The 14,581-nt window shown below is 57.9% G+C and overlaps 1 protein-coding gene across 5 annotated transcripts in view; it reads left to right on the forward strand.

The window, feature by feature from the left end:
• Positions 1–14,581, forward strand: part of EPB41L1 (erythrocyte membrane protein band 4.1 like 1) — a 33,461-nt gene that overhangs the window by 15,004 nt on the left and 3,876 nt on the right. For 2 of the 5 annotated variants that reach the window (XM_057376693.1, XM_057376694.1), the window contains 7 exons: positions 9,035–9,433; positions 10,782–10,874; positions 11,272–11,352; positions 11,537–11,599; positions 12,471–12,566; positions 13,389–13,469; positions 14,345–14,461. In XM_057376693.1, the coding sequence (XP_057232676.1) occupies positions 9,035–9,433; positions 10,782–10,874; positions 11,272–11,352; positions 11,537–11,599; positions 12,471–12,566; positions 13,389–13,469; positions 14,345–14,461 (930 nt within the window). Of the gene's footprint in view, positions 1–500; positions 600–4,714; positions 6,767–9,034; positions 9,434–10,781; positions 10,875–11,271; positions 11,353–11,536; positions 11,600–12,470; positions 12,567–13,388; positions 13,470–14,344; positions 14,462–14,581 lie in introns of all 5 variants that reach the window. The other 3 variants (XM_057376691.1, XM_057376692.1, XM_057376695.1) reach the window with 3 other exon arrangements.

Raw genomic sequence — 14,581 nt, forward strand, 5'->3', positions numbered from 1 at the left:
CCTCAGTGGGTGCTGGAGCCAGCATTGTGCCTGCAGCCGAGGATGTGGCTCTGGGAGGGCAGGTGCCATGTGTGGGGCTGCTCTGCCCTGGCTGCCCCTGCCATGGGGCACAGCTCTGCAGGGAGTTTGGGATGTGCCCGTGTTCCTGCTGGGCCCAGCAATTCCTGGACATCGTGGCTGCAGGGGCTGTGGCCCCTCGGCCAAGCGCTTGAGGAAGGGTGACTTTGCCTCACACCGCTTTCACCATGGAATCCATCAAGTGCAGAGGTGAATGGAACATCTAGAGCTGGCACAGCTGTGACCTCTGTCCATCTATCCATCCATCCTTCCATCCATTCATCCATCCATCCACCCACCCACCTACCCACCCTTTGTTCCCTCATTCCTTCTCAAATTCTCTCTTTCTCTCTCTCTCTCTCTCTCTCTCTCTTTGTCTCTGTCTCTCTGTCCCTGTCTCCCTCTCTCTCCCCATGGGTGCTGGGGTTTCCGTGCTGGCACAGACGATGGAAGAGGACACCTTAGACGATTTTGCATCTGAGCATGGAGCTTCCCTAAGCATGGAGTCTTTCACACAGAAAAGTCTTGTCTCCTCTCCTGAGGTTGTCACCATCCTCTTTTCCCCCCGCCCTTCACTCTCACTGGGGGGGTCCCGGCCTGCCAAGGGGTCTCATGCCCTCTGAGCAGAGCTGCCCATGGCTGGGTCCCCTTTCTGGTGACAGGCAGGACCTCTCCCAGGACGTCTCCCAGTTGGTGAGAGCTGCTCCTCTGGCTGTTCCTGCTGAGATRTGCTCCTGGAGAGACTCCCAGTGCTGCTGTGGGGCTGTGCTGGCACCCAGGGCTGAGGTCCCCAGGCAGAGATGACCTGATGGCCTGGGCACCTGGGTGGCTGCTTCAGCAGCCTGGGGATGTTCTGGCTGCAGCTAGTGCTCCCCAGACACCCTGGGAATGGGCATCCTTGGAGGCGTCTTTGGGCTTATCACCATGGCCAGCTGGGTCAGGCTCTGTCCATGGGAGGAATGTGAGCTCTCAGCACCCCCTTTGTGCAGGGTTAGCTCAGAGCAGGGGATAGCCAGGAGTGGTGCCTTCACTGAGTAGAAGCAGGGCTTTGAGCCTTGGTTCTGGCATGGCTGGCCCCGGGCACACGTGGTGTTGGGACACTTGTCCTGCCTGAGTCCCCCAGGGAGGGACAGAGGCAGGGGGTGGGGGCAGGAGACAGGCTGGGCCCGCTCTTGCTCCATGTGGATGTCCCTTGGTCCACGCAGAAGTCACCAGCACAGGCAAGAGCCTGCACCTGGGCAGGCTGGCACTGTCCCCTGGAGGCAGGATGAGTGTCAGGGAGGGCTTGGGAACAGCCTGGGCTCCACCAAGGATGTGGCACCTTCAACAAAGCAGGAGGATCTCCTGGTCTGGGTTGGCACCCACTGTGTTCCCGTATTTTGGAGCTGGAGGACAGAAAGAGCTGATATGAGGTGCACACACATCTCCTGGGTCAGTCCTGCCCTTGGGGTGCCTGGCCTGGGGTGCAGATGCTGGGGTGGTCTTACCTCTGGTTCCTCTCCAGGCATCAGTGACTGAGTCCTGACATGTCCCCACATATTCCCCAGGCCAGAGCCTGTGGTGACCACAAGAGGGATTCATGGTCCTGAGAAGGGATGGATGACACGAGGATGACACATCTGCAGAGCTCAGAGCTTTCACCAGTGCCAGAAAGTCCCCTGGTGCCCACGGGTTTCAGGCACACTGATGTTGGGAGCTCTGTCACCCCAGTCAACTCCATCCGTCTGTCCCCACTCCTGCTGGAGGATGCTGGGCTGGGCGGTGCCAGCTCCCTGTGTTGTCCCAACATCTCACATTCCCTCGATGTCCTTGCCTGAGGCTGTGCTTTYCTCTCAGCTGACTCTCCCTCGGAGCAGCGAAGGACAGCAGGGGCACTGAGGGGAGAAGCCAGGGGAGAAGCCTCACATGTCCCCAGGGCGCGCTGAGGCTGGCGGGGGCAGAGGCTGTCTGCTCCCTGCTGTCACCTCTGTCCCTGCTGCTGACTGGGCTGCTGTGGGGGTGGCCTTGCCAGCTGCTCCTGTCCCTAGAGCAGATGGGTGGGGAGGGGAGTGTGGAAGTCACTTTTCCCTTGGGAAGTCAMGGCTGGGCTCTGGACAGACCCTGCCCAGCATCACCTCTTGAGAGGCAGCTCTGCCTTGGCTCCAGCCTGCTGACCTCAGAAGCTCAGGAGTTCCTGCTTCCTTGGGGGTGTGCACTAGTACCCAGAGATTTGCTCTGAATATCCCCCAGAGGCCCCGGGGGACACAAGGGCTGCTCTGAGCCGTGGCTGGAGCCGGCYCCAAGCCCTCTAGAGCAGAGCTCACATCACACCATGGAGGAGCTGGGTGTCCCTTGGACTGAGCTGTGCTCATCTCGAGGGTTTGAGGAGAAGGAACAAGCTGGTTTGGAGATAAAGCTGAAGCTTTGGGGTTTTCCTGACTGCTGAAGAGGTGTTGTCATGGATGAACGTGTTCCAGGCTTCAGACTTTGATCTACAGCATTTATCTTGGGCCTTTACTCAGAGGAGGAGCCTGAAGAAACTCATCCCCTTTGCCCAGGGAAGGTTTCCTCCAAAGGACAGTGGTTACAGTCAGAGGAGAGGGAGGAGAGGCCTTTGCTGAGGAGAGAAGCTGCTACACTCTCAGGATAGAGAGCAGTGTCCTGGCTGAGCATGGCTGCTCAAGGGAAACAGGGAATGCTCAGGGAATGCTCAGGGAGTACTGAGGGAATTCTCAGGGAATGCTCAGGGAATGCTCAGGGAATGCTGGACACCAGCCTGAGCTGCCCAGTGAGCCACCCCATTAGGGGGATGCTGCTGCTGCCACAGGTCAAACCCAGCGGGGAGTGGCCATGGAKCTGCCCCGTGCTCCTGGCAGGCACTGATGGGTTCTGTTCCCATTTCCAGGATCCAGGAAGGAACAAAAGCTGCGCTGGAGGCAGTTGTGGAGGAAGGGAGCTGGAGAGCAACTGGTGCAGGATAGGGGGCTGTGGAGAGGCTCCTGCTGGAGGGGGCTGGGCTGGGGTCTCCTGTGGACCCCACTGTGCAGAGCCCCTGCCAGGGACCCCTCTGGCACCAGAKGATGAGGAGGAGAAGGAGGAGAAGGAGAAGGAGGAGGAGGAGGAGGAAGAGGGTGSCCTCACTGCCCACGCCCATGGGTGTCCTGGCACTCAGGAACTGGCACCTCCCTGCCCTCAGGGGTGGGGTGTTCTCTTTGGGGCCCATGGGCTTTAACCCCGCCCCCCCCCTCTGTGCTTCCCTGCAGGCCCCCGGGGGTTTTCAGGAGCAGAGGGAATCTTGGCAGAGCCCAGGGCAGGGCTTGGGACACTGTGCTGAGGGAGMTCTGCTTCCTCTGGTACTTGGCAGAGAAGGCAGGAGCTGGGAATGACATTTTTCTGCTGAGAGAATCAATTTCTGATTTCCCTGTGGGAGTTCTTCCACTAGTCACTGGTTTTCCTCCTTTCTCTCTCTCCTCTAATGTTATCTTCTCTTCCCTCTGGCTCTGCTCCTCTCTGCTCCTACTCCCTGTTTCCCCTTCTCTAGTATCAGTTTCCAGGTTAGCTTTCTGGGTGCAACTGCTCCAAACATTCACCGTGTCCCCCTGCATGGGGTGAGGCTCACATTTCCATGGATCTGTGTYGCTGGTTGGAGCAGGGAGCAGGCAGGCAGCCCCCTCCCTGGGCCTGGAGTGCATCCTGGTGCTCCTAAGGGCCATCCTTGCCTCTGCTGCAGACCATGCCCAGTGCCAGCCCTGCAGAGAGCCCCAGCTCTGCCCTCCATAGTGCAGATGTTCTGCTGCTCTCTTCCYGTGGGTTATTTCCTACCTGCTGTTCCAAAAGTGACTGGATTTTAGCAGTGCTTTGTTCTTGGCACTCRTGGGGCCTTCAGCTGACGTGCAGGACAAGCACAAGGTGTCCCTCGCAGTGGTGACCTGCCAGTGGCACAGTGACATTCCTGCTGTGTATGTGCTGCAGGACACTCYATGGCCTTTGCTTGGTCCCACTGCTGAGCCTGTGGTCTTTCACACCTCACAGGGACCCTTTCCCACGTGGCAGTTTCTGAAGCCTTTGGTTCAGTGTGACTGGGAACCTCTGCTGAGATGTGGGTTCTGAGGAATATCCCTGGTGAGCTGGGAAGGAGGGATGGCCTTTGGGGGAACTTGAGCTGCAGCATCTGGTAGGAAAGRGAAAGGGCCTTGCTGATGGCTTCAGGTGGTTCTTCCCCTGCTTGTGCTCTTGGCAATCTGACACATTCTTARGGCACATGGATGAACTTGAGAGTGTTTGCTGGAGCCTCACTCCCACTCTGTGCCTCCAGCAAAGCCCCAGCTATTGCAGGTGTGTCAGGGAACCCCCACCCAGAGCAGAGGACAGTCCCCAGAGAAGCCCTGGCTCTGTCCCCAGTGTGGCATCAGCCCCTGATTTCCAGCCACTCTCTCCAATATGAGCTGCCAGGCTTTTTTGTGTAGAGCCTCGGCCTTGATAATAAGGATGTCACTAATGATGATGATGATGATGATGATGATGATGATGATGATGATGATGATGATGATGATGATGATGATGATGATGATGACGGTGACATAGCCAGCCTTGTGCCAGGCAGACCAGCTGTTGCCAGCAGCACTTGGGGTTGGGGTGTCTGATGCCTTTAACTCTTCTTGCTCCAATTGCAATGCAGGGCTCGGAGCACTGGGTATTTATAGAGAGAGAAGCCCCTAGACTGGAAGCTGTAGCTCTGAGGAAAACCCTGAGAGCCAAGACGGACGAAGCACGTGCAGGGAGCTCAGAGGGGAGCGCGAGTGGGAGCCTGACGAAAGTGGAGGTGACAGTAGGGAAAGCCGAGAACATGGCAGGCCACGAAGAGCCAGCAGCTGCAGCCTTGGATACGAGGAAGAGAGCCAAAATGATTGCTAGTCCCGAGGATTTTGAGTCTGTGTGGGAGGATGAGCTCTATGACAAGGAAAGCAGGGGGGAGCCTGGCCCGAGGGCAGCACATCCGCCCACAGAGAGCACGGAGGGGGAGCCCCAGGAGCCGGGAAAAGGCGCTGCCACCAGGGAGCTGGAGCTGCCCAAGCCCTGCCAGCAGCCTGAAGAGAGGCTAAGGACCAAGATTTTGGAGCGAGARCCTCCTCAGGGAGAAGGCGAGATGCTCCCCAAGGAACGCGCTTCTGCAGTCTGCAGGAAGCAGGAGGCCAGAGTGGCACCCATGGTCCCAGAGCTCCTGAAAATTAAAGTGAAGGCTGGTGATGACAGCTCGGAGACTTCTGCAACCCAGAGGATTATCTACTTAGGAGATCCAGAGGGAGAAGAGAAGGACACTAAAACACACATGGTCTCAGACACTGGTGGGTGTCTTGGCTTGGAGGAGGAGAGACCAGAAGCCACAGTGAACACATCTGGAGAGGGATCGGGGCACATGGCACCTACAGCAGAAGGGTTCCAACCCCTCTCCTCCGCAAATCACCAACACAGGACAGTATCTGCAAAACCTGCTGGARCACCAGAGTGGTCCTACTGTGATGGGACCAGCCTGGGGGGACGTCCCCTCTCAGGGTGGGAAGAGCTGTCCCTCCAGCCAGAGAAAACCACTGATGCTGGGGTGTCCAGGGGAGCACCCATGGGAAATAACGCCCTGCCGTGTTCCTGGGAGGTGGGAGCAGAGGGGACGAAGCTGCAGAGCCCAGGGGGAGGCTCGAAGCCATGTGGCCTGGCAGAGGATGGCCCTGGGGCTGAGGAGCACAGAGGGTCCCCAGACAGCTGCACAGCCCTGGAGGGGCTCTTGGGACGGGCTGGAGAAGACAGTGACAGGGAGGAAAATGCCAGAGTGGTTCTTCAGATGGAAGACATAGAGCCCAAGGCATCTCTGTCATCAGCTGGGTCTCAGCAGGGCCACGCTCACACTGTGGGGCTGCAGGGAGACAAACCCAGTGCTCCTACCCCTCCACCTCTGCCCCAGAAACCCAACCCTGTCCCTGCAGGGCCATCTCCGGGCACAGACCTGGCCCTGGGCACCACCCCTGCCAGAGGGGTGGCCATCCCCAAGGGTGGAAGCCTCTCCACAGAGGTGACACTAGCCAGKGGCCCTGATCCTGAAGTTGAAGAACAATCCCAAAATGTGGGATTTGCCTTATGGAAATCACATCAAGGGACAAGYCCTGTTAGAGGAGAACCACCCCAAAACACAGATGTGGCAGCGGAGTCAATCCAGGGCAGAGGCCCAGCCACAAGGGAGGTGGCCCAGGACATGGACCCTGTCATAGCACAGAGCAAGGTCCCTGCCACTGAAGAGCCACTGCGGGAGGAGAAGCTCAAGATCAAAGAGCTCTTCCAGGACTCAAGAGCAGGGAAGCCAACTAGAGATGAAGGCTCTGGGATGGAAGAACTGTCCCATGACAAAAGCCCTGGCACAGCCAAGATGTCCCCCAAGGCAGAAGAACCTGAACACCAGACTGAGATCATCCTGAGAGACCTGCCCCCAGGGGGCCCCATGGCTAGAGGGCCTCTCCACACTGCAGATCCCAAAGCACAACACTGGGACGAGTTCAGTGTGAGACAAGATCTTCAGGGCAGGAGCTGKACAGTCGGAGATACCACCAGGAACAGTGCCCTGGCTCTGGGGCAGCCACCACAGGATGAGGCTSCTCCCAAAGAATCTGCTGATGTCCCACACTTCAAGTCCCCTGTAGCAGGATTGTGCCAAGGAAGCGAGACATCCCAGCTCTCTGCCTTGGTGAGTGAAGGTGGGGCAGAGCAGTCAAATGATGGGACATGTCCAGCAGAGCCTGGGGAGTTGGTGTGTGTGACTGGGCTGGCAGGAGCTGTGTCTCAGGAACACAGGGATGTCACTGTGGCCCCAGGAAACTGGCAGGACAGCAAGAGCTACAGGGAAACCTCCATGGCCTCCAAGATCAAGATGTTTGAGCAAAGCGAAGCAGAGCAAGGGGYGGCCCAGGAGGGACAGGAGCATGTCCCTGAAGCTGAGACATCGGTGGCAGTGACAGGGAGGACASATCTGGCTCAGGACATGCCTTTGAGCACCGGTCTTCCCTCACGCCCTGCAGTGGGACCTGTGTCCAGTGTGAGCTCCTTGGCTTTTGGGCATGGGACTGGTTCAGGAGACATCTCCCAGCCTTTCTCCCTGAAGGAAAATGTCTCTGTTGACCGGGACCATGAGGAAGACAGTGCCGACCTGGCCTCGCCCGACTCTGGCTGCGAGCTCACCCTGGCTGAGGCTGTGGTAACTCSACTGCAGCGTCCGGATGGGACGTTCATGCGCATGTTCTGTGGTTCTGCCCGTGTCCAGTGGCTGATCACACATCCATTGACTGGCAGCAGGCGCTTTGCATCCCTGTCCTCTCTGTCTGTGTGTGTGGTCAGGCTTCACTGGCTGCATGCGCAGCCGCTGCCCAGTTGGTTCATCAGCTTTTGTTTTGCCCCCCCAACACTTTGGCTCCTGGGAGAATGCACTCGCTGAACCCAGGAGGGGCACCTGAGCTCCAGGGCGGTAGCAGGAGAGGGCCATGGTGGGGTGGCTGGAGGAGCTGGGACTGTCACGGTCATGCAGCTCCCGCAGGGTGTGCCCACGCTTCCAGCTTCACTCCTGCATTTCCTACGTTGGTCGATACCTTTCTTGCTTAGGCGCCAGCCTGCCCTGCCTTCAGCAAGCCGGTGGCTTGGAGCAGCTTCCCTCGTTCTTGCGAGTGCTAGAGCAGCTCCTGCAACATTAATTTCCTCCCAACTAACCCWTTTCTCTAATCCAGAGCAAATCTCAGGAACCAAGTGGGGAAGAAAAGGATTTATGTGACCCATCAGTAAAAACCAGCCTGAAAGAAGAGAAAGTAAAGGCTGCTGTTCCAGTGGTCTCACAGGTCTCAAAGCTGTTTTGCTAAGTGCTTCTGCCGGCAGTGCGAGTGCTTGCCCATGGCCAGGGCTGTGCTGCCCCTCTGCTACCCTGCAGGGCTCTCTGTATGTTGGTCAGACACACAGCCCCCAACATGTGTCTGCAAAACTGTTCCTCCCACCAGAACTACTGGACACCCTGTGCCTCTCCCATACCTCTCAACCTCCCAGTGCCAAGGGAGGGGTGCGCTGGCCCAGCCTGGCCATGGGGGAACAGCTCTGGCTGCAACCACTCAGGGCTGAGGCCACAAGGTGGGGGCTCCTCTGGCATCACTGGGCTGAGTTGTTCCTGAGGGACMGCTGGGTCTAGATTTCCCATGGCTTCATGGCAAAGCATTGCAAGGGACCATGTYCCCTCAGATGGCGGAGTTGAGAGGTATGTCCCGTGTCTGGAGAAGAGCGGGTGGAGGGAGGTCACCCCTTGGCTCTGGCCATGCTGYCAATTACACTGACCAAGTCACCCTGATGCTCACCTGAGGCCTCTGCAGGTGTTGGTGGTGTCGGTGGGGTAGGCTCACCCCAGGGCAGCTGGTGGGCTGTATCTCCCCCCAGGRCAATGCTCCATGGGATGCTCAGTGCAATTGGCTCCCTCCTCCTCGGTGGAATTACACTTTCCTTGGCTTCTCCCTCACCATGCCTGGCTGATGGGCCCTCTCCTTTCAAGCTCTTCTCTCTCTTTTCCTCCTTTGTTTTTCTGAGTCACTGACATTCGATAGCCCTGCGTCCGAGCTCTTTCTGAATGTCTCTTATCAGACCCATTGTTTTGCATCCATCTGCTTCCACCAGTGCACTGAAGTGCCTYCAAGCTGGCCAAGCTTCTTTTTCGTGTGACCGAGCCTTTTTGAGATGATTCATTGCCACCAAACTCTTGGCACAATCCAATTGAGTCGCCTTCTCTCCCCCAGCAAAGCTGCTGCTGTCAGAAAGGTTTCGGTCTCCATGCTTGAGTTGTGTTTGATTCTACTCTGTGATGTTTGCTGCAGCCTTCCTCCTCCTCCTCCTCCTTCTCCTCCTCCTGCTGTGTCCCCGCCATGTCCCTGCCAGTGCTGCCCCACGGTGCTCACGGGGCCCCGTCTCTCCACGATTGTGTCTCCTTCAGAGAGCAGGCGTGAGGGAGGGCCCCGAGGAGAGGGTGAAACCACCCCGACACAGGGCCCCTGAGAGCGACACTGGCGATGAGGAGCCYGACCAGGAGAAGGACTCAGTCTTCCTGAAGGACAACCACCTGGCCATCGAGCGCAAGTGCTCCAGCATCACTGTCAGCTCAACCTCCAGCTTGGAGGCAGAGGTGGACTTCACTGTCATCGGGGACTTCCACGGCACAGCCTTTGAGGACATCTCCCGGAGCCTGCCTGAGCTGGACAAGGACAAGAGTGAAACGGAAGATGAAGGCCTGGTTTCCTTCCGGCACACTGACAAAGTAGTTCCGGGACTGGAAGAGGACGTCAAAGGCAGGGATAAGGTCTTCCAGCCCAGCCCAGATGTCTCTCAGCCAGAGGTACATAGGGATGCCATTCACTGGACCATGCTGGTGCCACCGTGCCGCCGTGTCCCCTGTGCTCAGCATTGCCCGGCGGGTGCACACTCCCGGCTGGTTTGGAGGAGCATGCTGGCCACCAGCCCTGTTCCTGCCTCGTGCACGCTGTGTCTGTGTTGCATGGCTCTGTCACATGCTTCGTGCATCTGCTAACCAGGAGAAGGCACTGTCACCTCTGGGTCCCTGCACTGGGCTGTCCCATCCCTCACCCCACGGCAGCATGTGCGCCGCAGGGAGGGCACGTGTACTAATCAGCAGAGCTGTGCTCATGTCTTGCATGAATTCAGTGCCGGCTTTGTGTAGTGCAGAGCCYACTAACCTCACTGGTCATGCCGGGGCTGGGAGGAATCAGCCTCGTGGAGCCACCCCGGAGATCGTGGAGGGTCACTTTGTGCTGGGAGGGGTCACAGCAGGGCTAACCAAATTGCATGTGCATGTGTGTGAGGCTGAGTGCACGCATGGGGACAGCGTGGTACAGCCACCCCCAGCTCCACCTGGCCTTGTCTCTGTGCTGGGCCGGGGTCATCTCCTGCCCAGCCAGCCCAGGGCAGCCTCCAGCCCTGCAGGTGAGTCCCCAGCAGAGGCCAGAGCTGCCGAGGTTAGTCCAGACCTGGAGCCAGGAAAGAGCTGCAGAATGAGAGGGAGCTGCCTCTGAGCCAGCCTGGAAACCCTGGTGTGGAGTGTCCGGTGCCATGGCCGGGAGGGATCTGCTCCGTGTGCCCCCRGGGCCACTGTAGGCGGGGGTTGTTGGCTCAGGAGTGCTGAGCACTGGGGAAGTATCCCCCRTGCAGGAGCCCTTGGCAGCTCCCAAGTCTCGGACACGCCGGGAATATCCAGAGCCATCAGGTCACAAAAGAGCTGTGGCTCGTGGGTGAAACTGTTCTGGTGGGTCTCACCTACCTTTTGAAGAGCAGTTTGTGTCTGTCAATCTATCAAAAAAATCCCAGGGACAGGGTAGCAGGTTGGATTTGGGGTGTGTGGGTCACAGGGTACTGTGGGTAGTGCTTGTGTGCCCAGGACAGCAGCCCAGCCCTGCTGTTTGCCCAGGTAGGGCTCAGTGTGACATTCACAGGGCATCCTGAGTGTGACAGCCCATGTGTGGCATCCCATGTGTGGCACCTGCAGAGGAGCAGGGCAGGGATGCTCTGCCAGGGGCCTTGGTGCCCAGGGAGCACAGAATGAGAGCAGCTGGGTTGGAAGGGACCTTATATCTCATCTCTTTCCAGTGCCCTGCCACGGGCAGAGCATTTGGGGCAGAGCACTTGTGTTCCAGGGCCAGGCTCTGCTTACTCTGCTGTTTCTACTGCAGCCTTCAGCCCCTAAAGCTGATGCTGTGCCCGTGAAGAAGCCCGAAGCAGAAGGCTCCACTCCCCATCGGGTCAGCACCACAGACACGGCTCAGGTGATGTGGTTGGCACTGTTCCCATGGCCCTGCTCCCCAAAGCCCCAAAGGTGCTGAGCCCTGGGTCTCCCCAAAGCCCCAGCCCACCAAAGCCTATCCCAGGGTGGGGGCTTAGTGGGGTGCTTGGGGACCTCTGCTCACCCTTGGCTCACCCCAAAACACAGACAAAAGACCAGCCAGAGATATTCTGTGAGTGTCCCTGGCCTCACCTGCCCTGCCACTGGACAGTGCTGGCACATGGGAACATCTCCAGTGGGTGACAGCCACCAGCTGCCAGTGGCCTCATGGCCCTCCCTGGCTTTCTGTGGCTGCAAGGCTATGGCCATACTGTCCCTGAAAGTGTCACCCACTCCCTGGTGGCACCTTCAGGCTCACCTGGTTTTCTTTGCCTTGGCAGGTGGACGGAGGCACCCCAGGCAGCAGGGACATTAGCACCACTGCCCAGGCTGGCATCGCAGAGGCGGCGCTGGCGACCTCAGTAAGCAGGGCTGGCCCTCAAGGGGTGGGGGAACCGCTGTCCCCTGCAGTCCCTCTGCTCTGTGGGAGTGACCAGGGCCAGCTGTGCTGGGGGACCCTGCCCCACTAGGGTGTCTGCAGAGGGTGTCACCTGCCACATTAGCCCCTGTGCCTCTGAGCCAATGTGCCCTCTGCTCTTCTTTCAGGATCATGGCACCAAGGCTGGCAAAGGGGCTGCTCCCACCACAGACCTTCGCTCCCTGTCACCGGTGAGGGGGACATGGCACCAGCTTGGGGAAGGCAGCCCTGTGGGTCTGGGAGTGGGTGGGATTGATCCCACAGGTCCCCCKCTGCTCCCAGCACTGGCACTCTGGGCTGATGTGTTGGCACTGGGAAGGGCAGAGGGATGCTCAGGCAAGCAAGATGTCAGGAAACCCCAGCCTGTGGGCTTTTCCTCTGCCAGATCCATACCATACCTTTGCCCAAGGAAAATAATTCCCAAAAAATACCCCAGTCCTTGATGGAGTTGGCTGAGATGCCTTTAGTGCTGGGTGTCCTGAGTGGTTACCCAAGGCCACCCACAAAGTCTCCTGACCCCCCGTGGAGGTGATGGCCACCAACCATCCTATCCAGCACAGCCCTTCCTCTGGAAAGGGATTTCCTACTCCATCTCCTTGTTTTGATGGAGTCCAGCCTGGTCAAACACCAAGTGCTGCCCCAGGCTCTTCCCTTGGTGCTTCAGGGAGAATGGAGCCAGCGCTGGGGCTGGCGTACCAGTGCAGCTTTGCTTCCCAGCCTTCATTCCCAGCCTTCCCAGCCCTTGGCATAGTGGGATGAACAGAGACAGAGGCAACCTTGAGAGTGCTGCTGGGGTGGCCCTGAGGGTGGCTGGGGAAGAGCCAAAAGCTGCCATGAGACCCTGTCCTCACTGCAGGAGCCCTTTCCAGCAGCCCTTAGGCTGGGGTACCTGTGGAAACCTCCCCCTGTTCCCCCAAACCCTGGTGGAGTTGGAAGCACAGCACAGCATCTTCCTCCCTTGCCACCTTCTCCTTTCCCATGCTTGACTGAGTGAATGCATCCYGGTGGGAAGGTCCTGGCTTTTTGTGATACCCCCTGACCTGGCTGCTCTGTGTCCCRCAGATCTCCGGTGGCTCCGCTGGGAAGGACATGCTCACCAGCATATTCAGCGCCACTGCAGAAACACTCTCCACGTCCACCACCACCCACGTTACCAAGGTGAGAGCAGCTCCAGGGCTTCCTGAGGGCCACTGGAATTAGACAGGGGGGCAGGATTTATTTGTGGCTGGTGCAGCAGAAAAGGTCCCTCCGCTTCCAACCAGCCAAGAGGTGTGTACTGTGCCATGGGAATGGCCATCCCACAGAGTGCTAGGTGCCGTGTRTGCTGCCTAGGCCATCCAGCCTGGTGTGACCAGAGCAGGCAAGCACTGCTGGGGCTGTAAATCCAGCCAGGGGTGGGAAATGCAGCAGAGGGTCTCACCCAGGGCYGTTTCATGCCCAGATTAAGTACATGCTGTGCTCCTGGGAACAAGGGACAGGACAAGAGGAAAAGGCCCCAAATTGCACCAGGGGACGTTTAGATGGGATATCAGGGAAAATTCCTTCATGGAAAGGGTGGTCAGGAACAGRCACAGGCTGCCCAGGGCAGTGGTGGAGTCACCATCCCTAGAGGGGTTTCAAAGATGTGTGGCAGCGGCACCTGAGGACAGGGTCAGKGGTGGCCTTGGCAGTGCTGGGGGAACRGTTAKGCATGGTGATCTCAGGGGGTTTTKCCAGCCTCAGTGATTCTGTGATTTTGTAAAAGACAGCAGCAACTCAGAGTGGGAGCTGAGTATCAGGAGGGTGCTTGGGACCTGCCCCCTGCCCTTCTCCTGCCCCCCCCAGTGGGCAGCTGTGGCTCACAGCTCTCMCTGAGGCAGGGACACTGGTAGTTCTGCCCCCATCTCCTGAGGGGAGGCTGGTGCTGTCCCTGCTCCCATGGCAGAATTCCCCCTACCTGCAGCTGGGGCAGAGGCTGAGAGCTCTCCTTCTCTTGTGCAGACTGTGAAAGGGGGTTTCTCCGAGACCCGGATAGAGAAGCGCATCATTATCACGGGAGATGAAGACGTAGACCAGGACCAGGTAGGAGCAGGATGCCCCAGCTTTGCCCAGTTTTGGCTGTCCCCAGATGCAGCACTGCATGTTCCTGCTTCTGGCTGAATGTGTTTATCCCTTTTGTCCAAAAACTGACCCCCGAGGCCCCAGACTTGTCCAGCAGAGTGGGGTCCCCATGGGTGAAGTGACCCCAGGGCCATGTGCCACCATGAGGCTGTGGAAAAGGTCACATGCCAGTGCAGAGCACAAGGATGGCATCACTTTTTTACCGTAAAAAAACACATTTCCAGGTGCTTTCTCTGTTGAAATACTCCAAAGTGGCCCAGGTCATCTCTGTCTTCCAGCACACTTCTCTTCCTCACTACGGGAAGACTCTCTCCAGATGATGGTGTTTTGCCTCTGCCTCGATGTCACAAAAAGTGACACACTTTATGATGAAATAACAAAGACAGACMCAAGTCTTTAGGGCCACAGGATCATTTTCCTACGGCCTCACCCTTAGGGTTTTGTTGCCTAAGAAAAAGAAAATAAAGAGATAAAGTAAATAAAAGGCTCTGAAACAAAATTATAGAATTTTAATAATGAATCTGATAATTCCTGTASATTTTCCTAGTGTTTTCCTTTGCCCAGGTTTCAGTAGCACAACCCTACAGAAGAACAGCAGAGAAAGGCAGCATGTGGGGGCTCCCAACAGTGGACGAATTCCCCTGCTGGATTCCCATGCTGGGCTCCAGCCTTTTCTGCCAGGCTGCTGTGGGTTCAGCTCTGAACCCTTGCATCCCCACCCTCCSCACTCTGCTCCCTGGAATTCCATTGGCTCCAGCTGCTTTCTGACTGCAGATAGGGCACCTGACTGCAGGAGAGGAAGGATAAATGCTCTCTCTCACCCTTCTGCTTTGCAGGCACTGGCTTTAGCAATCAAAGAGGCAAAACTCCAGCACCCTGACATGCTGGTAACCAAAGCTGTGGTGTACAGAGAAACAGAGCCCTCTCCAGAGGAAAGGGACAAGAAACCTCAGGTGGGTGGAAAAGCTGYCAGGTGTGATTAACCCTACTGGGCAAGGGGGTGTGTAGCAGGTCATTGTCTCCGGTTGGTGGCATGGTGACCCTGGGCATGGCCATCTGGCTGTGGGTAAGAG

This window comes from Malurus melanocephalus, unplaced genomic scaffold, assembly GCF_030028575.1.
Source record: "Malurus melanocephalus ecotype Western Australia unplaced genomic scaffold, MMel_1.1 scaffold_287, whole genome shotgun sequence".
In the NCBI taxonomy this organism is placed as follows: Eukaryota; Metazoa; Chordata; class Aves; order Passeriformes; family Maluridae; genus Malurus; species Malurus melanocephalus.